This window comes from Corvus hawaiiensis, chromosome 26, assembly GCF_020740725.1.
Source record: "Corvus hawaiiensis isolate bCorHaw1 chromosome 26, bCorHaw1.pri.cur, whole genome shotgun sequence".
In the NCBI taxonomy this organism is placed as follows: Eukaryota; Metazoa; Chordata; class Aves; order Passeriformes; family Corvidae; genus Corvus; species Corvus hawaiiensis.
In genome coordinates, this window is record NC_063238.1 from 33,472,999 (window position 1) to 33,498,378 (window position 25,380).

General features: G+C 41.6%; 1 protein-coding gene across 1 annotated transcript; it reads right to left on the reverse strand.

The window, feature by feature from the left end:
* Positions 1 to 25,380, reverse strand: ANXA13 (annexin A13). The gene is made up of 11 exons (XM_048286803.1): positions 25,329 to 25,380; positions 11,007 to 11,085; positions 8,645 to 8,739; positions 6,777 to 6,947; positions 6,182 to 6,215; positions 6,022 to 6,101; positions 4,778 to 4,846; positions 4,491 to 4,592; positions 2,486 to 2,561; positions 1,543 to 1,655; positions 1 to 356 (listed from the first exon to the last, which is right to left on the reverse strand). Exons 1-11 carry the CDS (start codon positions 25,341 to 25,343, stop codon positions 237 to 239), a joined length of 954 nt encoding a protein of 317 aa, XP_048142760.1. The 5' UTR covers positions 25,344 to 25,380; the 3' UTR covers positions 1 to 236.

Sequence of the window (25,380 nt, forward strand, 5' to 3'; positions counted from 1 at the left end):
ACAAAGAGGTCAATTTAGATCTAGTTTTTTCAACATGTCTTTATTGCTTAAGGGCATTTGGCAAGATAGCCACAACATAAACCTCCTGTCCAACATTACTTGGCAACATATTTCCCAGCTGGAAAGAAAATAAATTGGATTTTTTTCTTTGTGCTAATGCCACATTTTTTGGATGCTTTTTTGGAAACTAATCAAGAGATGGTTGCTCAGCATGCCTCTTCATTCTTGATGTGTTTTTAGTGCAAAATTGCCAGCAGCAACTTTCTGAAGTCCCCAGAGGTGTCAGATCGGACAGCTTCAGCTAACGGCTTCTTGTACATTTGCTGGAACGTCTCCTTTATTGCTGGCAGGTCGCTCTGAGGAGACACCAAGAGCCTCTTTAGAAGAGTGGTGAATGTTCTGAGTAATATGCCCTGCTCCTACCAGCGCCCCTGGGGTCTGATTCAAGGACCACCACACCCAGTGGGAGTAGAAGAAGACAATGCAGGAGGTCTAAAAACCTTGGAGGACTTTCAGCTTGACATTCAGATTTGAGGTAAGCCCATGTCAGATGGTGGTGAGGGGATGCTAACTGTGAAGAGGACCTGCATGGAAAGCTATGCCAGGTGGCTGGGAGAATTTCTGCCCAGTGGTGCTGTGCCAGCACAGCCTTGGTACTGGAAAAACTCACACAGGTAGCTGTGAACTCCTGAGGTCATCCCATGGTGGCAAACAGGGAAAGAGGCACTTCCTAGGAGAATGGCTAAAAGTGTTTTGTTCCACCCATAGAGGTAATTTTCTGGTTACTAGGCAGGGGGAGAAATAAACTCCTTGTCTTGAGCTTTCTTGTGAAAAGACACCTAAAGCACAGGTCTGATCTTTATCACTGTGGGTTTTAAATGTTATAATGACTGGACTGTGTCTTAATAGAGAGAATACCCTGGAGCCTAATTTTTCACACTGTGGATCATAGAGAAATATGCTTTCCTCACCCCTATGAAAAGCTCCTCCTCTGTGTTAGTTGAAACAGCCATGGGGTTACAACCTACACAGCTTAGAAGGAAGATTTAAAGACTGTGCTTAAATATCTCAAATGTCTTGTGAAATTGTGTGCTCCTTAAAATGACAATTAACTCCTTTGGCGTTTTATTTTTCTTTTCTCCTCCCTATCTGTTTTTCCCAGCTGGAATCCGAGAAAATTGGCAACATATGTTTATAAGCAATTCTCAAAATGGGAACTGCTGCTTTATCATTAATTAACTAGGAATTACTTTTACACATCCTACTGGGGCCAGACCTCCCCATGGGTTGGTTTTAACCAGGTACAGTTGACTCCACTTGAAATTGCCTGCATGCTTCCTGGTTTAGTTCCTTTGAAAACAGAAATAGATGCAATATCAAAATTAGAGTTGCCTGGGTACAGAAGCAGAGTGTGACCACTGATGTCACTGGGCTGAAAAAGGTTTGCTGAGCACATGATCTATCAGGACTCACTCCATACCCTCTACATTTGTATTTCTCCCAGAGCTGATGTGAGGCATTACAGGACACAGGGTACCCTACCTCAGCCCTGGTCACAAGGATGCGAATCAAGGTCTCTTCATCAGTCCCAGCTCCTTTCATCGACTTGTGCAGAAGTGTGGCAAAGTAACCTGGGCAGTCTTTGGCACAGCTGACTAAAGAAAACAGTAAGAAGCCTCATTACACTTGTACATTTGCAGTTTGTGATACAACTTCAAGCAGAATTAAATAAGTAAGAAAGAAAAGGAAACTCCAGTGTTTATGCTTAGACATATGAGATGGCAGGGGTTTTATTCCAAGACTGATCTGCTGTCAGTATGCAAGGAGAAATCTTGGAGTCTGAATGGGGATGTACATTTTTCCACAAGGAAAGTGTGTTACACAGTGAGATTACCAGCACTGAGTACTCTGCCATTCCACAATGAAAATTACATGAATGAGAATGAGCATTTGCCGCTAGGGGGTTCCTCTTGCCCGTCTATTCTTGAGGTAGCTGCTCATTCTGCAGATCACAGGAGGAAGATCTGGGAGAGCCTAGATCCAGATGGATAACAGCAATACCAGTAAGATAACCAGAGACAGGGCACAGGCGTAAATACCAGTCAAAGTCAACCCTAGTGCTAAATTGCTGTCAAGGACCCTGTACATTTTTGTGGTGGCTGGCTAGCACACTTCTCATGATGCCCAAGCATCTGCTAGAAGTTATCACCAGCCATGGTCCCAGCGCCAGCTTGGAGGTGGCCACCCTGTGTTAGAGGGCAAATAATTTAGCTGTGTGGAAAGGAGCTGTGTCTAGCAAGTTTCATTTTTAAAACCAAGGAGTCCTAATCACTACTGAAAACTCTCTTTTTTTTCTGGCAGATATGTCAGCTCAGTTTAGGGGTATCTTGATGGCTGTTGCCAGGCTGTACACAGACCCCCAACAACCAATGTCAGGCACTGGCAAGAACTAGAAAAGGAAGGTCTTGAAACAATTGCTTTTTACCTAGAGTCAGATAAGCCTTCTCCAGATCTCCAGATGTTTCACTTTTAATGGATTCTTCTATGTCCTTCCCACACACCTATGGGAACAAAAAGGAGCCATAAGAGCTTCTGTCTGTACATGTCTTCCCACTGTCCAAACCAGCATCAGACTCGGGATCCAATGGCAAAAGGTCAATCCAGATCCTTTAGAGCCTTTCCAACAGAGTAATTTGAGGGCAAGTGAAGTTCTCCTCCGGTGTAAGTGCTCACAGATCCACTGGCACCAAGAGAAGGTCTATGCAGCCAGGTAAGGCACAGTGGTTAAGAGATGGATAACCTACATTATGCAGTCCCAGGTATCTGACAGCTTTAGGACAAAGAAGCTGCAGCTTCTTCTTGAGTGACCCCTGGCTGGGAGAAACTGTTTGACCTTTCTCTATCCCCTTTATCAAAGGCTCTGGATGGCTCCCACACAAATAAGATAATTTTTGGAACTTTACCAACTCTATGAAGTTTTGTTACTTATTGTCTTTGGCTTCCCAGGCAAAGTTTACAAGCACCGCAGATGTCCCAAAGTTTTTGTATTATTCTGTAGGGAAGGGGAGAAGCAGACTTGTCTCTTCAAAACAGAGTTTATCCTGACTTTTGTGAACTTCAGGAATCTCAAAGGCTTTTACTTTGCTCTGCTTTGCCTATCAGGATGTCCCTGCATGATTCAAGACTCTGACTTTTAGGTCAGAGCTGGGAAACGGTATGTACAAGGCAGCAAGGGCATCATGTGAGGCTTTAGGGCTTAAGTTCTGCAAACTACCAACCTGGTTTAGCTCTTGCCCTATATATATCTCCAGCTGAAGAGAAGGGCATCTTTGCAAGATTTGGGCTCTAATCTTGGCCTACTTCGAGTGCAGCCAGGCAGGATGTGGTGGATTGGTTTGGGCAACCCGATCTGCTTGGCTTTAGGAATCAAAAAGCCAAGGTAGCTTGGCTATTGGAGCATTTAACTGAACCCCTAGGGTTTGGGCCACTGCAAGGGAGAGAGTATCCGGTTTGTGACTGGGTTTGTTCTCCTGCCAGCAACAACCCAAAACTTGGATTAAGCTGCAAACTTTTTTCTAACTATTGGTTCCTTATTATGCTGACACTGAAATCTGGCTTTGACTGGAGCTCTTTTCATCTTCAGTGCCTAAGGCTACAGTTTTCTGATGAACTCAAGAGTTCAGGACTGTGAGCCAGAGGCTGGAGGGGAACCCTTTCCTGAGAATAAATGTCACTGCTGAGCTTCCACTTTGCTGCCAGGAGAAGGACCTTGGATCTCCCATTGCTTTGACTTTCTGAGGTAATTTCCAAGCAAGACATCTCCATATCAGGTCAGGTTCAGGTCCAAGCATGAGTAAAATGTCCCTGCTGGTGACACAGGGAGAAGTGCTAAACAGCCAGGATCCTGCTGCCTGCTTTGCCTTATGTTTGGAGACAGGGGAAAGCACAGCAAAGCACCTGCACAGGCCATCTGCCCAGTGTGGGCAGAGAGGAAAGGCTGGAGATAAGCTTCTCCTCAGCCAATATGAGCGTGTGAAGTGGGGGGAACAGGAGGAGATACTTTGCCAGGCTCTATTTAGGAGAAGGAGGGGAAAAGACCAGAAAAGCAAATCCTTCCTTCAGGGCAGGCATTTGTGAACCTGTCCCTTTGCTGCAGGAGGAGGGGTACCTACTGCTGTGCAGCTGTGGGAAGGAACAGACATTGTGACATTTATTTGACTGAATATTGTGTAGGTTATGAAGGGGAATGGGTCCTTCACTGGCAGAGATACAGCTTCTCCTGTAAAACACCTATCCTGTAAGCTCGGGATACAGTTGTATAAGTATGTTTTGCAAGATTCTTAAAGCATTCAAGAAGTTATAAAATGGCAGATAAAGGCTTGTCCACTACATAGAATCATTTAGGGTGGAAAAGGCTCTTCAGATCATTATATATCTGCACCTATATGTCAGGGCCTATGCAACCCACATTGCAGAAGATAGTAACTCACCTTCTCATAGGCTTGAAAAGTAGCTCTCAGCTGGCTATAGCTTCTCTTTGCTAGGACCACATTGAAAGCCAGCTCCTCTGTTCCCCAACGGCCTTCTCCTGCCTTCAAAATCACATGTTATTCCTTGGAAGCACTTGTTTATACACACTAGAGACACGAAGTCAGCCAGAGCCCTCGATTCACCAAGCTCCAGCCCCTGCACCCCTTGGTTGGTGTGTTTAGTCCCCCCAAGGCAGCCCTTGCTGCGCAGCACGGGGGAAAAGGGATTTGTGCACAATTGCACTTACTTTATACAGATCTGAGGCATCTTGCTCTGCAAGCTCTGCATTGACCTGTTGGGTCTCATCTCGGGTTGCCTGCAGAAAAGGAGATAACCGTAAAAAACACCAGACCAGGCGCTGGTTACATTTCAGCTCGTGGCCCTGGCAGATATTTTGGTTGGAGTTTTGCTGCCATCTGCTGACACGAGCCCGGTGATGGGCACGGTGGGACTCGGGTTCACCGCAGCCCCTGGGTTCCCTGCCTTCAGACGTGAACCCTCTGCGCAGGGCTTATCCCCCAGCCTTACGTGCTGTGTGCTGGGGCCCTAACGAGATTGCAACGCTGATGCCTCTGGAGCAGGAAGGTTCCCAGTACCTGCACTGAAGTGCTGATGGTTTTCACGGTGCTGGATATGCCCTGGTAACTGTGAAATGTTTTCCTGACTAACCTACATACTCTGAGCATTCACCAACATTGTCACCCCTGGGAGAAACTATGAAGGACTGATCTATGAAAAAAAAAAAGTATTTGCCACTCCTGAAAATATACAAGAGGTTGAAGAGAGCTGTATCAATGCTTCCCAGAATGAGAATCTTAACTGTGATGCGTTTAGCCATGTGACTGTTATGTCTTTAAAGCTTCTTGTATTTATTCAGTCTTTTCATTTCCCAGGGTTGTCAGATCAGACTGGCCACCACACTGCATTTCTAGATGGGCTCCTATTTTTCTTAGTTATAATGTATCTTTATGACAATATTGATTTTCTGCTTTATTTCATGAAAGGGGTTTAAAATAAAGTCTGTTCTAATGGAAAACACGCTTTTTTTATGAATGAAAAACTAACATAACAGCAATCTCTTTCATAGTTGTTCTGTATCTATCTGAATTCTAAAATGCTTACCTGAGATGGAAGTAAGATTTCCTGGTTTTGGGCAAAATTCAGAATAATGGGGCCATGACCTTGAATGAGTATTCTAGCCTTTACCATGGTATAAATAACAGTGAAACAATCCTGTTATTTTCAAAGTATCAATATTTATAAAATTATCTCTGGCTTCATAAACTAAAATTGTACATATTAAAAAGCCATAGATACGAAAGGCTCCTATACTGAAGAATGCCTTTTGTTTACTGTAATTACCTCATTATTATTTTACATATCATAACTGCAGTATTATAAATACCAGCCAATACTTATTATGATTACTCAGGGGAAAAAAGGAAATATCTCTGTCAGGCAGCTGCATAAGAGGAAAGTCCCCAGCCTTACCTCTAGCACCATGACTAATATCTTCTGTAGGGAGCCACTGGTGTCACTTTTAACATCAGATTCTAGATCCCTATCAAACACTGGGAAGAAAAAAATCTGTGAGAGTTCAACCAGTGAGAAAGGATTTAAATGAAGGTGTTTGAAAGACAAAACTACTTACAACGTTTGTAGGCCTCCTTTATGTTTACAATTTCCTAGGAAAACAAAAAAAATAAATAAAGTAATAATCAAGTAAAAAAAAAAAGAAATCTTATTAATTATTAAATAAATGAGTAGACAAAACACCAACAAGTCAGCACCATGCCTGTACTGTATGAGGCGTAGCAACCAGAGGGGTGGGAGAAGCCATGAATTCCCAGTCCCCCACTGAGGACAGCACTTTGAGGGGTGCGTGACTCGTGCAGGTGTCCTTCTGGTTTTCCCTGCATTTAGGCAAGAGCTAATGTTTTTTTTCACTAGGGTTGTGCTCCTGTACCTCTGAACCATCAGAGCAGTGCCAAAGCTGCCTTTAACATGTATCCAGGGATTTTTCTCACCAATGTTGCCTCGAGTAAGATAAAGGAAGGAATGTGAATTATATTGGTCTTAAATCCTTTTAGAGTTTCAGCTCTAGTATGGCAATCGTATTGCTGCAAACACTGGCAAGAGGCACTTCAGCCATGGAAGCTGGTCTGATCCCTCCTCCTCCTCCCAGGGATGCTCTTGGTGAGCTCTTTGCCCTGCTGCCTAGGGAAGGTCACAGATGGTGTCCCAACCTTATTGTTTCGTGTGCAGAGAATCTCAATCAGGAGTGGCTCATCTGTCCCAGCACCCTTCATCGCCTTCCGAAGCTCTCGGGCCTCGTACTCGCAGGGCAGGTCCAGCAAAGCCAGAACAGCCTTTTCAAAATTCCCACTCAGGTCTCCCTTCAGGTCCTCTTCCATCTCCTGTGGGGACAGTCATGAGGGTTAGTGCAAAAGCTGAGGTGAGATTAGAGGATTTCTTAATTTGTTTCAGGAAATCTAATGATTTAAAAGCTCCTTCTGTACCAAAAAGTGACAAAACATTTTTTAAAAGGCCTTAAAATACACAGGCTTTTCTTTTTCAAAATAATTTCCCTAAAAATTTTGGTTTTAGATTGACTGAAATGATTGTCCCATCTTCAAATACCAGCCAGTATCAGTCCAGTTATGATTCTTACATGAGTAAACAAATGCAAACTAGTGTTTTGAAAAGCTTAACAGGAGTTTACTCTGAAACAAAATGCAGAAGCTTCCTGCTTTGAGAGAGCTGCCACACAGGGGATCAAACTAAGAACCTTCTCTGTTAGTTTTGGTTAAAACAGACTTACTGGAAAAAGCAGCAGATTTCTGCAAGGCGCTTTTGTGCCAAGCAAACAGCAGGTTTTTTTACGTACACACAAACACACACATGCACAGAGAGAAGAAAAAAAGCAACCTTCTTTGATGTGATTTACTTAATTAAAAATTTACTAAGACCCTGGAGAAGAGCTGGCTAGTGCATGCTAGCTAACCTTGAGGATGCCTGCTGAGGATGTATTTGAAGTCCTATCTGCAGTCAACATTTCCTGCAGTATAGGAAGCACTTGACAAGTTCAGAACACTGAATGAGAAGTCCAGCTCTAAGTCTATTGTTCTCAAGTTCCTCCTCACACAACCACACGTGAACACTCAACTACTCAGGTCAGAGGCTGCCATTGGTGTTGGAGCAGTGTCAACACACACACCATGAATGCTGCAAGTTCCTGGAGCAGCAGGAGTGTGAGATGGTACCACTCGTGCCTCCTTCCTGAGAGGTTCAGGCTGCCCAGGCAAGCAAGAAGAGTTGCTATGAGCTGATGTCACCATGATGTCTCACAGCATTTGATAATTTCTAATGCCTATTTTTATTAACCCTCATTATAGAACAAAATCTACAGTATTTATGTAACCAAAATCTAGATCATGCTTGCTGTAAATTTTACATATAAAAGGCTTTCATTCATCTTCAGTGCTGACTTTCTTATTGACGCTGATTAATGAGCAAGCAGACACTAAGAAAATACCAATTTAATAATAAGGTCTGCAGGATTCAGCTGTTTACTAAAATAACATTTTTCTTACACACAGAATCATTACAGCAGTTTATGCTTCCTCCTGCAGAAATCAAGTGCCCAATGAAACTTCTTAGTTTTGCAACATGTTCTACTTCATCACTGGGAGAAATCAATATTACTTCTATTAAACTCAATAAAAATATAGTTGTGCAAGATCAAATAGTTCCTCTGAATTTACATCTGGACTCTGACTTAAAATTTCCCTTTTATATTAACTTATTTTTCTGAATGTGCTGAAGATGAACACAAGCTGAAATACTTTCTATTTCAGTTATGAATTATTTTCTATCTCTCCCAGCTTTGATTAAAATGCTCTGATCTGGTTAAGGCTGACTTCAAGAAGACTCTGAGGCCTAAAGTTAGAAATATAATCAGTATTTTAGGCGATAAAATAAATAGCTGAATCAGAAAGTAACTGCTGTCCCCCTTAAGTCCACTATGCCCTTGATATTTTCAAAAGCAGAGGCCTGTAGGCTGTATTTTCAGAGGCAGCGGTTTGAAACAGAGAGGCCACTTATTTCAAAATACCTTGCTATACAAAGCCTTGTACTTCTGTTTTATTTGTTGTCTCTGCTCCGATGTTCTACTTGATAAGACTTCAATAATTTTCTTTTCATTGGTTCCTGAAAAAGAAGTTGTGCATAGGGATTATATAATCAGGAATCTAATGCAGAGGAAAGAAAATGTGACCTCTAAAGAGAAAATAATTCCTGTACATATATCCCCAGTGGTTCCACCTTTAGGACTTGTAGCATCTAAGATTCTTTTGAGGATAATTTTAACTGCAGTCAGCTACAATGTTCAGGCCATAAAATAAAAGTTCACCATCTCATGCTGTTCATATCAGGGAAATTGAGTCTTCTGTTTGAGAAGGTCAGACACTGCTCCTAAAATCAGGGTTATGCCAGTGCCCATAGGCTGAGGTACACGTTTTTGGTGACAATGCTTGTTTGAGTAGTCCCAAGGCATCAGCCACCAGATCCAGTTTATTACGTGTGTGAATGCTGTGCTGGCACAACAGAATGAGGGCAGTGGGACAAGAGGCTGGGGCAGGCTAGGATGTGTTTGAATCAGCTTCATTAACTCAATGCCTGGATGTACAGCCTGTAAAAAATTGATTTTAGTTTTGCTAAATGGAGTCAGGAAGAGGAGCTAGAACCAGCCTGGATGGTTTCAGTCTCTGCCGATGCAGAGATCAGAGTGAAGTGGGAGCGTGGGATGCCCAGGGAGGTGCAGCTGCTGTGCTGCCCATCACAGAGGGAAGCTGAACATGCAGCCCCCCTCCAGGAGAAAAGCCCTTAGTCAGCTTTGAGCTCTAACTTAGGCAATGGGTTGAAGAGGCTTACTAAAGGCAGTGACCTTGCTCTTGTACTTTTCTTGCCCTCAGTCATATAAACAGATGTTTGCACATAAACAGATGTTTGCACAAAACAGAGCTGCTGGAAGGCATTTGTTATGGCTAAAAAGAGACAGGACCTCAGTGATGTTACCTGGATGTACAAAAGACACAATAGGGCAGCTATTGCATTAACACAGGTGTCCTGGTGCACTTCCATCTCAGGGCCAGCAGCTTGACTCAGGCATTATTTCTTCAAGATGGGTATTGAAATTGAGAATGTGAGCCAGGACAGACATATGACCCAGCATGTGATGGGCACTGCCCAAATGCCCATAGCATATCAAGGGTTTAGATGGCAGACCAAAGGCATCATGACATATGCCAGGCCTGCTGAGGCCTGCACATCCTGCTGGTGGTCACTGCCTCATGCTGTCCGTGTGCTCTGCCATCTGATGCATTTGTGTTGCCATCCCTGGGATTTGTGCTGTGCCTCATCTCATGCTTTTAGGAGCAGGAACAAACAAGGATTTTTGAGTAGCAACCAGCACAAAGGATAAAGATACAAATTATATTGGCATTCAGCAACAGCTGATGTGCTTTCATCCCTCATATCACTATCAGGTACATGCAGGACAACTTTAGGGCATCTTGTCCAGTTCTTCCTGCTTAGATCAGAGGCAGAAGGCATGGTCCAAGTTTGAAAGGAATTATATTCCTATTTGATAATGTTGGGCTAAACTTTCAGTAGAAGAGTCCTCTGGGGAACTGTTGTTTTGAGGGGGCTCATTTGATAGGACAGGAACAGTTCCTGAAATTCAACGCTTAACTAGCTGATTCTGAATGTCATTGCTATACCAGGAAGAAATGCTTAAATACATATTACCTGTGCAAATACCTGGAGTGAATTAATAACTTATTGATCTTGTGTGCTGCCTGGATGTTCTTCCTCTACGGAACATTGTCACCTCCATGGACCTTAGGATCCCATGAAACACTATGCATTCCTCACTCACGTCAGTGCAGTCAGGCAGCTTACTTCAAACTACCTCAGAAGATGGGGAGGGACAGTATTTTCAGTTAAAAATCACTGATGAATGTTGAAATCACTGTAAATTCCTTTCAGCTGATGGAGCTGCAGTGGGATCTGGTGAAATATGGAGGTGATGATGTTCTTTACTGGTCTCTGGAGGCCTGAGAAAGGATATATAACCATGACCTTAATCTGACCTGACTACCTGGACGCTGTGACTGTCAAATTAGTCTTGGCAGCTTGATGTTCCTATCATAGGGAACAAATATCATATTTACCATCATCCTCTGGAGCCATGCAGTTAACAAACTAGATCTTACCAGTCTTTGAGGAACAAGCTGGCTTCCCTTCCCATTTATCTTCATGGGTGTGAATGTTTTTTGAGTCAGTACGTGACAGAAAGCATAAAGATTACCTAAAACTAGTTGGAACAATTGGTTTGCCTAAGTTCATGTATATGCTCTTTATAATATTGATCTGCCCTTTGTACAAAATCCAAAAATCTACAAAATTTTTCTTACCTGCTCCTTTGCAGGCACTGTGTATTTTCTTGGCGTCTCGCTCTGCATCAAAGCCGTGATGGTGGTGTTTGTGGGTTGACTGGGAAGACAGAGGCACAACAGACACATGGGAAACAATTTTGCATTAGAATGACAGCAGTTTGGGGCAGGTTCTTGCTTGATCTTTGTTCCCACCATCTAAACCTTGAAGTTCAGGCTGAGCTTTGCTGAAATACTGTATCTATCCCTAGGGCTCCTGGAATGGATCCACAAATAGCTGTCACCACATAAAAAACAGAGTGGTCTATATAACTTTGTCACCATATTTATATATGTGTATGTCACTATACATAACATGTCACCACATGACACACATGACCGTATAACATGATATATAACTTTGTTCTGCCAGTTCTGGCTTATTCAAATAATTTAAAGGTAATAACTTCATACCAGGCATCTTCCTGCCAGATCAAATATTATTGGTTTGTACCACTTTAACAACAGGCCAATACAAACACCTTATCAGAAGCAGGACCTATCTCTGCAGTACAGTTGTAAGTACTGGGAGCTTAAAATCACAATCATCTGAATAAAAACTTGTCCCAAAACCCTTTCTTGTATTGATGCATTCATGCAAACAAGATAATTGGAGATATGTAATGTGATAAATCTGGGGGCTTTTGTTTTTGCTGGGGAGGTTTTTCGTTTATTTTTTTTAATTTGGCAAAAATGTGGCTACCTTGAGCTAAATTTACAGGGACAGGATAATAACTCAAAGTCCACATCCACAGCAGCAGTTTACAGCCTGACATATCAATGTAAACAGAAAACCATGTCTGCTCCTAATCTGACAAGCTGTGAGTCACAGGGGCTGAAATTCTGGTACACCCTTCATTCTGCTGTTTCTCAGAAAAGGGTAGAATTGTTTGAGACCACAATGACAGCAACAATTTCAGCTCCCTTTATATGATTAATCAGATATTTTAAATGCCCAAACTCCAAAACAGTAGTAGAAAATAGGTCCTGGGCTCCGAAGTCAAGTCAGTATGCACACAAGTCAGTATGCACACCATGGACTCAGGGGTCTAAGTGGGCACTGGCAGTGCTTTGGCATTTCCACTCAAATAGCAACATGTGGATCAGGCTTCTTGCTTGCAGGGCTGCCAGGCACTGGCACCACCACTGTTAATTAAGAGTTATGATACTGCAGGGCATGGCAGTCTGCTTTGAAGCCCTTCTGAAAATGCCACCAGCCTGCTGAGGAGCCGAAGAGGTTAAATGGCTGATTAACCTCCTGGTCTCTGGGGATTGCACAGGGCAGGGATCACTCCTGAAAGACATTAGGCATGACATCATTCTGCTTGTGGAGTAAAGAGAATTTAGCCACATGGCTGTGGGCTGTGCTCTGCTATGTAGCCATCTGTCCAGAGAACATGTTTTATTTACAAGTACAGTTACAACCTGAAAGTCTGTTTGCTGGTATGCTCCAAAAGTTTCATGCTGTCATCTACTAGTTCTGGTGAAAGAGCTGCAACTCTGGCTAAAGGGGTCGTCTGTCAAAAGGCAAAGGGTCAGTTCTCAAGGAGAAAAACCCAAATCCAGTCCCTACACTGCTTTACCAATGTACCTTCATGATTGACTGAAGCCAGTTAGGTACCTGGCTTTTTCAATGCAGTTAGCAGCTAGAATACAACCTACTGCTAATGGTAGCTGAAACTGAAAATTTTTACAACCATAACAATTAGTAAGGTACTGTAACAATGCAATAACTTTGCTTCATCTCTACAGCACAAGGTAACACTTTGATTGCCATCATTATCACAAATGTTGCTTTTAAAGATGTATCCTACTGTATGCTCACACACAAGTGAGAGCCTTTCAAACAAGGTAGAAATAGTTGCATATAAGTAAGTAATATTTTCTAGTGAGAGATTTTATTTAACAGTATTCAAATTTCCCAGGAGTTTTGGTCAAAATGGAAAGGGAAAAACAAAGTTAGAAAGCAGATGCACTGATAACTATTTGAAATTAATTCCATTCACAGTTTTCTATTATGGCATCTCCTTAGATGGCATTGTGTACAAAGGAAATCTACTGACAGGCTGAGAGAGCTGGCGTTGTTCAGCATGGAGAAGAGAAGGCTCCAGGGAAATACCATTATTTTGGCTCAGTACTGTTGGTATGCTTATGGTTGATCTTGCTGACTGTGTTAGGCAGCCAATACTGAAGTTATTCTAGAGTTGTTTGCAAAGTAAACCAAAAAAGACCAAAGAAGCAGCTGAAAAATCAGAAAAAAGGGGAAAATTCTGTAGCACAAAATACAGAGAAAAGTGCTAACATATCAAATGTAGACATTTGACTACTTTGCAGTTATCCAAGTGCTATTCTAATTTATAGATTCTCAGATTCCCTGCAGCAATAAGAGCTGAGAACTGTTGCTTCACATTCACTGCCTCCTGACCTGGGACAGAAGGTGCAGTGGTGAGAAATGAAGAAGAAAAAGGCTTCATCTGGGATTCTCTCCCACTTTTCAGACATTCAGCCTGGACAGAAACACCTGCACAAACACACAAAGGCAGGAGCTGGGTTGTTCTTTGCTTTGCCTTGCCCACCAGCAGTGCTGGGCTGTGGGAATTGCCCTTATCATGCTCGTGCTGCTGCCTCTGCAGCTCCCACTGCCCCAACCCTATTGCAGGTGCACCTGATCATGGTAAGGTCATGGCAGGGCATCGAGAGAGTGGTTTTCTCTCTCCTGCCTTGATGGCTGGTCAGTTATCCTCAGGTTTAGTGAGCCCCTAATTCCTAGGTACAACTTGTATTGTAGGTGTTGTGTTTGTGTGTAGCACAGGTGCAATAGGCAGGAAAATGGTACCACCAGAAACTGAAATAGCATTGTAGATTTATGATTATTCATAAAGACATAAATACAGAAAGACTTATTTTCAAGGGAAAAATCATGCAGAAAGGAAGGAAGGCCTGTTTCGATGTTCAGGACATGTTTGTTTTAAAGCACCAGAGGAATTTATTGAGTCAGCTCTGCTAAAGCCTCCATCTTCAAATAAATCATTGCAAAACATTAAATGATGTGCCTGGGGGATACCATTCCTATAGTACTGTGTGTAATACTAGCATCAGCTTTATAGAGAGAAATCTGACACTGTGGGTAAGTGACTGTCAAGACCACCTCCTGGGTCATCTGAGAAAAATAATTCACTACTTGCTGAGTCCCATCCTTGACCTTCCCACTGACATAGCTTCCCAGTGCAGGAGAGGTAGAGCTGTTTCAGAGCTGTACTCCTTACCCTGTGGATTTTGACAGGTGGATTTTCCTGTAAGGGATACATGGCAAAATCAATTGATGTTTAATACCATTTGTAACTTGTAGTCATTTTTCTTCTAAAAGTATGGGTAGAACCACTTTAATATAGTTCTTTTTTTTAGAGTTAGGACCTTAGATTTGGTTAGTTACTGACTTACAAGTGTTCTAGCTAATTTGGTGATAGCATGATGTGGAGTCTGAAATATCAGGTGGACAGACTGCAAACAGCTTTGAAGTTGGACATACGGTGTGAGGGAACTTGCTTTCACAAACTGGTCCAGCTCCATCCACTCATTTGTTTAATTTTCTTCTCATTTCTCTCCAATAGTTCTATATTAATTAATGTGACCAGAGTTCTGATGGTAAAGAATATTCTTTTCACTTCCAGAATAGCTGTATTTACAGCCTGTGTTGACTTGTTTTCTCTTATCCTGAATAGTTTTTGTCTCACTCAAGCATGTTTTAGACAATAATCTGTTTCCCTTGCAGCTTTGACTAAAATTGTCACAGATTTATTTATATTAAATTGGACAGTTTATAACAGATCTAAAACTAACTTGCTTTGTTCTAACTTGCTTTCAAGCACACAAAGTAGTTTTTCCTACTATAAATTACATCTGACTTTAGGGAGCCGTAAGATGAGTTTATAGTTGAAGATGATCTGCAATGCTTAGAGAAGCTTTGTAGATTTTTCTTTGATGTTTCAGCATGTGGAGCCCTTATGGAGCACAAATAAACAGTTTAACAAAAAGGTCAGCCAACCAAGAAGGACGTGATGGGGTGGGGGAACAAGAGCTCTTGCTGCAATACATTGCAGACACTCCTGAACAAATCTAGTATCTTCCTCAGGCTAAAGACAATTAAGCTTGCAGTAGATACAAAGTGCTCATCAGTCATTAGACAAGAACAGAAGACATACTACCATGAACATGCCAGGTAGTTTCCTGTTTTGCAAAAGAGAGCCCTCCCTGAAAACACCTCATAATACAGCTTGAGCACTCACAGCTATTTTTCCATTTCTATCATCTCATGCAGATGCCACAAGCCTGCTCAGGAACAGGTTTATGAAGGAGTACTGTCAGAACAATGAAAAGAGCAGCTGTTCGGGGTGCTGGTCACCGCTGCAGCTCTAACAGAGATTGATGCTGATGATGTATAGAGATAAATGCAGGCACAGACCCTTAAAGAAAATCAGTAGGAAGAGCCAGCAGGAGTGTGGTTGCTGACCAGAGCAGATGAGATGCAGCTCTAGTAGCTGTAGGCAGAGCTCTAAAAAGAGTTGGATTGATCCAAGCATGCTAAGTGCCTACCCCAGTCTTCATTTCTGCCAGGTCCAATTTATATGCTTTATTTAGTCGATGTCTAACTTCAAGCTTCTTTTTTGGCTGCTGTTTTCATTTTTCTTTGGTTTAACAGAAATAAAAATTAAATATCAAAGTGGTAGTACACAGAAAGGGCAGACTGACCAAGCCATGCTCTTTACAGCATTAACTCATGCACTTGAGTGGGGTCAGGAATAAAATTTGGGGCAGCGTTTAGTTGTCTAAACATAGGTCTCTGGTGCTGTTAGAGATGTCCCAGGGTAAGCTGCCTGATGCCTGTCAGACATCAGTGGTCTCCCATGGGCCTGCACCCATCAACCTGATGTGGATGTCTCACATACCTGAGAACATTACCAGTGGATACTGGAGGTGGGCTACTCAATCGTGCCAGAGTTTTCCCACCCATTTTCTTATTCTACACACATTTAATTATGTTGACAAAAATGCATTCGAGAAAAACGAGGTTTTAAAAAGAATGACATAAACTAGTTCCATGTGCAGCAATCTGAGCTTTCCTTTCTATCAAGCAGGTGAGCACCAGCAACCTCTCTGCCTGATTTCCCAGAGATTTACAGCTCCTGTCTGCCTGATTTTGGTTCCTCTACTGCCTACTGCAGCTGAAACAATTCCTGTGATGGGCACAAGCACAATGGCCCAACACTGTGTGGATTCTCTGGTGTCTTATAAGGCTTGAGTTCATGCCTCAGTCTTTTGTTTGGGGGATTTCTAATACAGTCCCTCTCTTCTCAAGATTTCCAAGAAACATAACAGGCACTAATAATTTTGAGATTAGCACCCTACTGGTAAATTCATCTAAAGTTGTCTGGTGGGTTCAAACGTTTTTAGCTAGGATAACAGATACATATTGCAGCATCTTGCATCCTGTTTCTTTGGGAAGCCAAGTCCCAAACAATCCATAATGTCCCAAAGGTGAGGACAGGAATACCGGAAAAACAAACAAACAAGTCAAAACAATTGAAAACCCATTCCAGATAGGAAGCTATAGAACCTGTTGAGATTTCTCAGTTCTCACAATGCACTGTCACTGAGCCACCAGTTCAAAGACCTTTGGGGAGCCCAGTCTCCAGCTAATGAACCATTTATCCAGCTCAGCACTGAGAGAGCTGTCAGGACTGGTTTGGGCAGAGCCTCTTACTCTTCACATATATTTAATTATTGTGGTAGGCAGTGGATAAGTGAGTTGTCATCTCAAGGTGCCTTCCAGTTCTATGATTCCTGTCTTTATCTTTTGTGTGGAGAAGAAAATTTATTTTCTCTATCTACCAGGAAATATTCCAAACCATCCAGTCACCTTGTTAGCATAACAAACAACAGGACCGGGGTGTGCATCTCATTGGTTAAACTGTATCTAATACACTTGGATCACAGGAGACAGCTTTTGGCAAAGCAGCACCTACATGATTAATTTTTTATAAACATACATATTACTCAAGATTAATTATTTATCTTGGCAGAAGTCTTTAATGAGCTATAATGCAACTGGAATCCAAGGTTAACTAGACTAACAGTAATGATTAGGAAAAAAAAGGGACGTGTTCTTAGATCTTGTGATTGAAACCTTCTAGTACATCACATTGTCAGGATAACATCCTGTTATCAGAAGAACCTCTGAACTCCCAGCCAAAGTAGTCTTAATGACAGCCCAAACCTCATCCCTCATCTCAAGTATTTCCGTCTGTTGAGAATAAAACACAAGAACAAACATAGGAGTAGGCTGCTGCATTTTTATCCTGATCTACTTCCAAAGACAGACTGAAAACATGATGCTACGTTTGTGCTTCATCCCTAGTCTGATTTACTAAAACAGACATTGCCAGTCATAATGATTTTTTTCACCTTGTTGCAATGCTACCTTAGGCCCCTCTGGATTGGGTCAACTTTTTGGATAACAGCAGAAGACATGAGCATAACCAACTCAAACTATCCTATGATCCTATAACAATAATAGCCAGAGCCTCCTACTGCTAGATAGGGTTTATTATTCTTATATAAAAATAGTGTCACCTTATTTTAAACCTATGCATTCCTAATAGAAAATGTATCTTACTGTTCATGTCAATTAATGATGCAGCTGAGACTGGAATGAACACCAACAGAGACGAGGACAAACCATTTCAGTGGTAACATCCAACCTGCCCAACAAGCAACACACCTCCCTCACCCATGGCAAAGAGCCTGGAGCCACATATCACACATCTCAGAGCTGTGCATGGGAGAGCTCTCAGAGCCAGCAGGCAGATCGCCCCTCCATCAGGAGCCTCCAGCTTGCCATGGGATGGATGGATGGATGGATGGATGGATGGATGGATGGATGGATGGATGGATGGATGGATAGATGAGGGCAAGCTGGCATTGGTACCTGGTGACCTGTGGCTGCTTTCTGTGGCAGCAAGGCCCTGGGACACCACCACAGCCCTATTCTTGTCCAGTTTGACATGGGACCGCAAACATTCCTGGGGGATAAAATGTTGACCTGCTGAGAAAGCTCAAGACCATCAATCAGAAAGGGCAAAAAAGCAGATAAAACTCATTTCATTGCAATGTGTAGGTACTCCCATGAGAAAAACTTCCAAATATTAGAGCTCTTTAATATAATGGATAAGAAAAAGAAACAAAGAGCAATTACTGGTAGGCAAGGTCAGGTCTCATCTACCTGGGAAAGGCCACTCAGGGCACGGATATCTTGTCATTAGCGGATGATACATTCACTATCTCCTATCATCCTTCCACCAAAGTAAGGGATTCTTCCGCAAGCTCTTCTCAGTAAAGTTGAAATAATGGGGCTCAGTTATTCAGGTATGAATTTATGAGAAAGGTAAAGGCTTTTACACACAGGTCAGAGTAGATGGACACTAACATCTAAAAACAAACAGAAGCAAACAGCTGTGGTGTGTTGGTAGCAGGGCTGTATCAGCAGGCACCGGGGTTTGTGCTGTGGTAATAAGAAGGTGGGGTTGACAAACAACTTTTTGACAAATCTATTGGCAAGTGCAACCTTAAGACAACGTCCTTTTGTCCGTAAGGTTCCTTCTTCTCCTATTTTGTAAAACATACTTCTCATTTTTGTTTCTTTGAGCATTTTTCTAAGTCAGCCACAATATGCAGCTGAAAAATTGCCATCTGCCTCCTTGCCTGCTCAGAGAATGGTATCAATGTCTCCAAATGCCATCTGCCACCCAGGCTGTGACTCTCCCAAATCCTTGTGGCTGTTTTATGTCTAACAGCTGCATGACAGCAACACACACTGTCAGCTAGCTTGTTCCTGATGGTTTGTTGCTATCAGAATCAAAACAACTTCTATATGAATTCTATACTGGATAATACAATACATGTAAGTTTTATGGATTAGTCAACAGCCTTTGCAATTGTAGGAACCCAGAGTGCAGAGAATATTTCTCTGCCTGTTTGGAAGGGTTCTACCCCACTGGACAACACTGTTTTTGACCTTCGTCCTTGGAGAAAATTGCCTACCCTCTGGGAAGAATTAGAATCTACACTGGTGTGAACTAGGTGATAGAGTATTATGTAAGATTGTCACAGGGTGAAAAATTTAGAGGATTTGGGTTTGCTGATATAGTAAATAGATAAAAGCAAAAAACTTCAGAATGGAGGATTGTTGTTCTCCAGACCTTCTTCTTCTTCTTCTACTCCTCCATATTCTGCAGTAGAAGTAGTTTGGGATGATTGGATAAAGAATTCCGCAGTTCCTGACTGCGTGACTAGATAATTGGTAGAAAAGTAAAAATAATGTACTCTTTTAGTGACCATTGGTTAATTTACCTTTTAAAAGCCTTGAGCTTTCCTGCATTTGCCTTTTGTATTTTGCTCTGCTTCATGCTCTGCTTCGGCATGTGAATTACTGATAAGATATAATAAACGACCTGAAGACCGAGAAAATACAGAAGTCCCGTCCATCTCTCAGACTCCTGGCAAAGACTCTAAAAAGTCTCTCCCATCAAGGGAGGCATAATTACAGCACGGTCAGTGTCAGCAATGACTCTGTTACTCTTTCCAAATTGAGAGATGCAGACCTTATTTTCTACATCTGGGACTAAACGTGCAGTGACAACAAGATCCTAATAGAATTAGTCACATTTACTTCTTCCTTTTAAAAACAAGTGGCAATAGTGAAGATAATTGCTCTGACAGTTATTTAAACTGCAAAATTAAAACCATCTTTCTCCTACAATGTCCCTCTTGTTTCTAGTAGCTGTTAATATATCATCTAATAATACCTCGTGTTTAATTTTTTGTCCTATTTATTCATGCTCACCACCATAACAAAGAAACCCATGATTAAGAGAAAAATGTAAGTTTGGGATGGTTCTCTCATCTGAATTTTATACTGTCCAGTTTTAATGTTTTCAAAAATTTTTGTGGCTGATGGAACACCTCAACACAGAGTACTTTTAAAATCAGTTAGCTACCAGGGCATCATGCAGTGGGAATGCCAAAGTTGCAAAACTGCAGCTTTTATTTCTAGAGGGCTCAATCCAGATGCTTAAATACAGACACCTCTGAGATGTGTGAGATCACCCAGCACCTGTGTGGGGCTGGCAGAGAGGACGTGGGGCTGACAAGGACCTAACTCACCTGGTGGGGCTGCTGAAGCCCAGGCAGGAAAGGATGCTAGAAATCTTCAAAGACACCATGCCTGTGGTTAGACATGAGTCATGTGTCACATCACTTCCTTTGATTACTTATCTTGCAAATGGTAGCCATAAAAAATGCAAACAAATGGCTTTATTCACCACAGATAAATCTAGTATTTCAAGTTGGCAATAATTCTTTTTTATGATGGGGGCAGACTCCTTTTGTTTTATTGACCATAATACCTGGTTGGAAGACACTTGGAAAACAGCATATTTTGCCTCTTTTTTCAGCTGAGATGCCAGATTTTTAACTCAAGTTTTCTTACGTCTTATTAAAAATTTGACACTCATTACCTCCACTAAGACTTGTGATGAGTTAACCTTGATGGAACTGAACTAAATTCTTGTGTATGCCAGCATGAAAGCTAGCATGACTTCAGAACACCTACACAGGGCTCAAATACATGGGCACAATCTTTGGGAACATCATACTGACTCTTGCATGTATTTTAAAGCTCAATTATTTAAAAGGAGAAGGACTTGAAGGATGTTGCACCTCATCAGGGAAGCCCCAAGATGACATGCTTCACCCCTCGGTCCCTTCATTGTTTCTAAAATACATCTCTGCAAGACACATTATCTAAACACCATCTATACATTCACAGACACATAGAAGTGCTGTTACTATACAGATGTGCATGTTTAGTGTCCAACAAACCAACTGTGCCTATGGAACTTGGAGGTTTGTGTGTCTAACACCTTTGCACGGCACAGGAAGGAGGTGGAGGAAGTTTCAAGATACTCTCAGGTCAGCTGAGTCACCTAAAGCAGCAGTAATCAGTCTACTGCTGCTACACTAGTCACAGTTAACAATAAAGGCAGAGTCATTTTCTGGATAGCAACTGTTGAAAATTTTATAGTATTTGAAAGTAGCTAAGTTCTTGCTTAAGTAGTTAGAATTGTGGGGCTACAAATTGAACTTTATCTGAAGCATATGGCTGTGTTGTGTAAGTCAAAATGGATTACAGAGAAACCTGGAGCTAATAATCTGATAATTAGGAACAATAAAGATAGATTGTAGTGAAATGTGAACAACCAGAACATTAGTAATAGAATAGGCAAAGCTAGCAGCTTAAATATTACTTAAAAGTTAATGGCTAGAGTGGACAGCCCACAGATTGTGGTATATGAATTGTAACAACCATATTCCAACATGGAATACAGAACTGACCAAAACTCCCACCAAAGCCAACCTCAGGGGATGCGAAGATGACCACAAACTGTTTTGGTAACAAAACAGTGAACCAATAAAGAGGGAGAAGACCCCTAGTATTACCATTGGTCTGGAGTGTTGCATGAGGGATGGGAAATTTAGATTGTGAGGGTTTAATTGCCAAGGGGTTTCTTTGCTCGGGGTCCCTCTTTTGAGACACCTAAGCTTGAGCTACCAGATACCATAACTGACTTGTGCCAATGACCCACCTAATGGAGATGAGAGTCGAGTGACAAAAATTTCTTTAACAGTAACAACAGAACTTGGTAGAGTATGTTAAAACTGTTGTATGCAAAGAAGAGCATTAGAGTGCAGATACTTGGGATTTTTTAATGTTTTTGTACAACATAACTGCTTGACATATTTACATCATGTAAAACATAAATGTAGCAACTCTTTGATATTTCAGATGGATTCTAATTTTTTGTCACAAATGCATCATAATTTTTTCATGGGTAGATGCTTGTTAGCACCTACTACAGCAGCACTCACAGGGCAGCCTCAGACCTAAAAGGAACAGCAAATATCTTGGATAATAAGGGACCATGGAAATGAGAAGAATCTGCCACAGCTCTTCCCCAGTGGTGGGTGGCTAAACAAGAAGTTATTTCTGTCATCTGTTGACTGTGGGCTTATGGCCAGGGACTGAACAAGAATCGACTGTCCCTGAACACTGGTCTGCCAGGGGAAGCAACAAAGAGCCATTGTTGAGCTTTGTGATGAGATAATAAAATCACGCCGTGGTAATACTTGTACTAGGGAAACATTTCTACAAGGACAGTAATGTTCATAGGCAACACAGAAGTCCTTGTGAGTTTTGTGAGCTTATGCCCCAGAGGACTCCTCGGGCAGATATGTTCTCCAAGTTATACTTACTTTTTTACCTTCAAGTTGTCAAACCATATGGCCCACAACAACCTGCCATCCCCTTCTTAGACTATAGAGTCCTCCCTGGAAGAAGGTTTAGTCTGCTTTGCAATGACAAGACAAAACTCAAGGGTGTTGCAGAGAATCTCAAAAAATTTGAATTAACCAAAGAACTCACCCAACTCCAAGATTAATTAAACTCACAAACACCACAGAGTAACGCATAAACAGTCTTCATGGATTTTTGAGAGACAGAAGATTAAAAAAATTACACAATTTCACATAAGTAAAAATCCATCAAACTTTTCAAATCATAGAATGAAAACCATTGCTGCTATTCCCAAATTGTCCCGAAAGCATCTTCCTTGTAGCAAAGCAGCTATCTAGATTTTAAGGCGGATTGACGCTATTTGTGTTAATATTAAGGACATCAGATGTACAGATAAGCTTGATGCAAGACTGCAAACATAGAAAATAATTAAGAGACTTTAAATTGCTAAGGATATGCAGTTAAAAACATTGTTTGATTGTAGGAAAGAGTTCTGGACTGATTTCAGAGAGCAAAAAGCACATGAAAATATGCAGATTTGGAGTTGTAATGTTGCATCAGGTGCAGCTCTTAATTGGGAGCTCAGTTTCTGAGAGAAAGGTACACTAGTGTTGGTTGGTAAATTTTTGCTGAAAGTATTTTTTTCAGTAAAATTTTATGCTTTTGTTCAAACTAACATGTTCAGGAAGATATAAATTTTGATGAAAGCTCCATTTTAAAATGAGACATTCTGATACAGCTGAAAAGTTCCATTTTAACATTCACATAGTGGAACCTTTTCACTGAAGAATTGTTAGCTTTCAATGAAAACTCCATTTAATTATGACAGTTAAAAAAGAAGTTTTAAAACCTAAAGTCATTTGACCAAATAAAATACATCATTTGATATAGATGATTATTTTTATATTTCTCCCAGCAGAAGCTATTAAAAAAAATCAACTTCTGAAATTTCAAAGCAGACAAAATTCTGTTGTTGTATTATTCAACAGAATGAGACAACCCATTTTTACCCAGCTTTCTAGTGCCAGTATTGACCACAAAAGAGAAGCTGCCTCTGTGCATTGCAGTGCCTCCCAAAGCCACCATAAACCACAGCAAGAGGTGCTGCAGCACCACAGTGCCCCTTTCATCCTCCACAAAATAAGTGCTTACTGGCTCATCTGCTGACAACCTGGTAGCCCCTACGGCTGGTTTCCATATATCCTCAGTGAGTTTGTAAGACTGGCTCTGGAGGTTTAAAAAACACAATATATAAGACACTCATGAGCCTGCTGTTACAAAACATGAGATTAGGAGAAACAGCAAACTGCAGCTGAAATGCTCTGGTAAGAACTTCTATTTTATTTTCTGCTCTTCCAGAAGCTATTCTCTGACACATATACAGCCATTTCTCCAATATTACCTGCAGCTTTCTAGGAACAGCAGAAAGATGCAATTCAGATGAGTCTGGGCTGAATGATGGGATTCTCTTCCAACATGGGATCACCCACCCCTATTCCCACTGTAGCCTACAGCACAACTGGGGTGTACTGCATCCACATCCAGACTACCTAGTCCAGCATGGAGTCCACCTGCTAAACCTGCCTGAGATGCAGTGCTGTGATCACTCCTGCCATAGATACACCCCATCTGGACAGTTTAAACCTGAATGGAGTCTGTTCACAGTTCACTTCATTCCATGCATTGTCCACTGAAAGGCCAAGACCCTCAGGAGATGCCTGTTGACCACCCTATGTGTGCGTGTTCTGTGCAGCAGGAGCCTTTTTGGCCTTGTTTCCTGTGCACAGGTAGGATTGCTGGATACAGGCAGTGTTGCTGAACTGCTCACTCCTCTCCCCTTAGGCAAAAAGCCAGTCTGCAAAGAGATGGTGTTGAGATGGGACCATCCTTCCATTCACAGGGAGACAAAAAGCTCCTTGGATCTCTAGCTGGAACTTTGTGCAAATGGTACGGGGTGTCTTGCTCAGTCTGCCAAAGAAAATGTCCTCAGGAGCTGGTCCAAAAGCATCAGAACCTTGGCATGCCTCCAGGCCTTGCTGAGTTTGGATTTAAAAAACAGTTACATGATAATATAACTCTTACAGAAACGAATGTCACTTTAGCCTGTATCAGCAAGCAGGCTATCTTCTACTGATCCATACTGTGAAACTGCAGGTTCTCAGCATTCAAGAAAATTCACTGCTGAATAAATATTGCTTTTATCCACTAGTTTCAAAATTGGAGCTAAGACCCGCAGCTTCTTCAGCACAAGCCACCTAACTTGCACCGGAACCAATCATTCACAGCTGTCACACAAAAGCTTTTGACAATCAGGTCATTTTGAGGTTAAATGTCTTCATGCAGAAATGCAAATGTTAGTAAAAATTGTCTCAGTCAAAAGTCATACGGTAATTTGATGCAGTAAATCCCGACACCTGGATTTTAATCAGGCCCTTCTGGGAGCACTACACTTTGAGATTACTCCTGTCCCTATTGTTCTGTGATAAACAGCCAAATTTTGAAAGTATTGGCCTTTGAGACAGGAAGTTTTTCATATATCTTTAGGGAATTATTTTAGTGTTCAGAATGTTCCAACACAAATTTGCTAAACTAACTAAAATTAGTTTTCCCAGGACATCCTGTGCATCATTTATTTTTCTCAAAATGAAAGTGTTGCCCTGTTTAAGCCACAAAGAGCATTAAAACACTCAGGACTTGTGTGTTGCAGTAATAATTTCATTATTCATGTAGTGTAGTGACGCAATGTTACCAGCTGCATACAAGTTTCCCCCACAAAGTAGATTTTGAGTTTAAATCTTCACTTGCAGCTGTATTAATGCCATACAAAGTGAAAATTGACAAAAATAAAACCAGGAAATAATTGCATTCTTGACAATCCAAATTAAGTAACTACTTACATGTGAACTGCCCATTTTTGCTTAGCCTGAATGTGGAAGGTGCAACTCTTCT

What these genes read in the sequence shown, in the direction of transcription:
- ANXA13 (XM_048286803.1), bottom strand. An exon ending in AAAGGAGGCCTACAAACGTT is followed by an intron (nt 6,102 to 6,181) that starts GTAAGTAGTTTT and finishes TTTTCTTCCCAG; the next exon opens with TGTTTGATAGGGATCTAGAA. An exon ending in TCCTTGTGACCAGGGCTGAG is followed by an intron (nt 357 to 1,542) that starts GTAGGGTACCCT and finishes GTGTCTCCTCAG; the next exon opens with AGCGACCTGCCAGCAATAAA.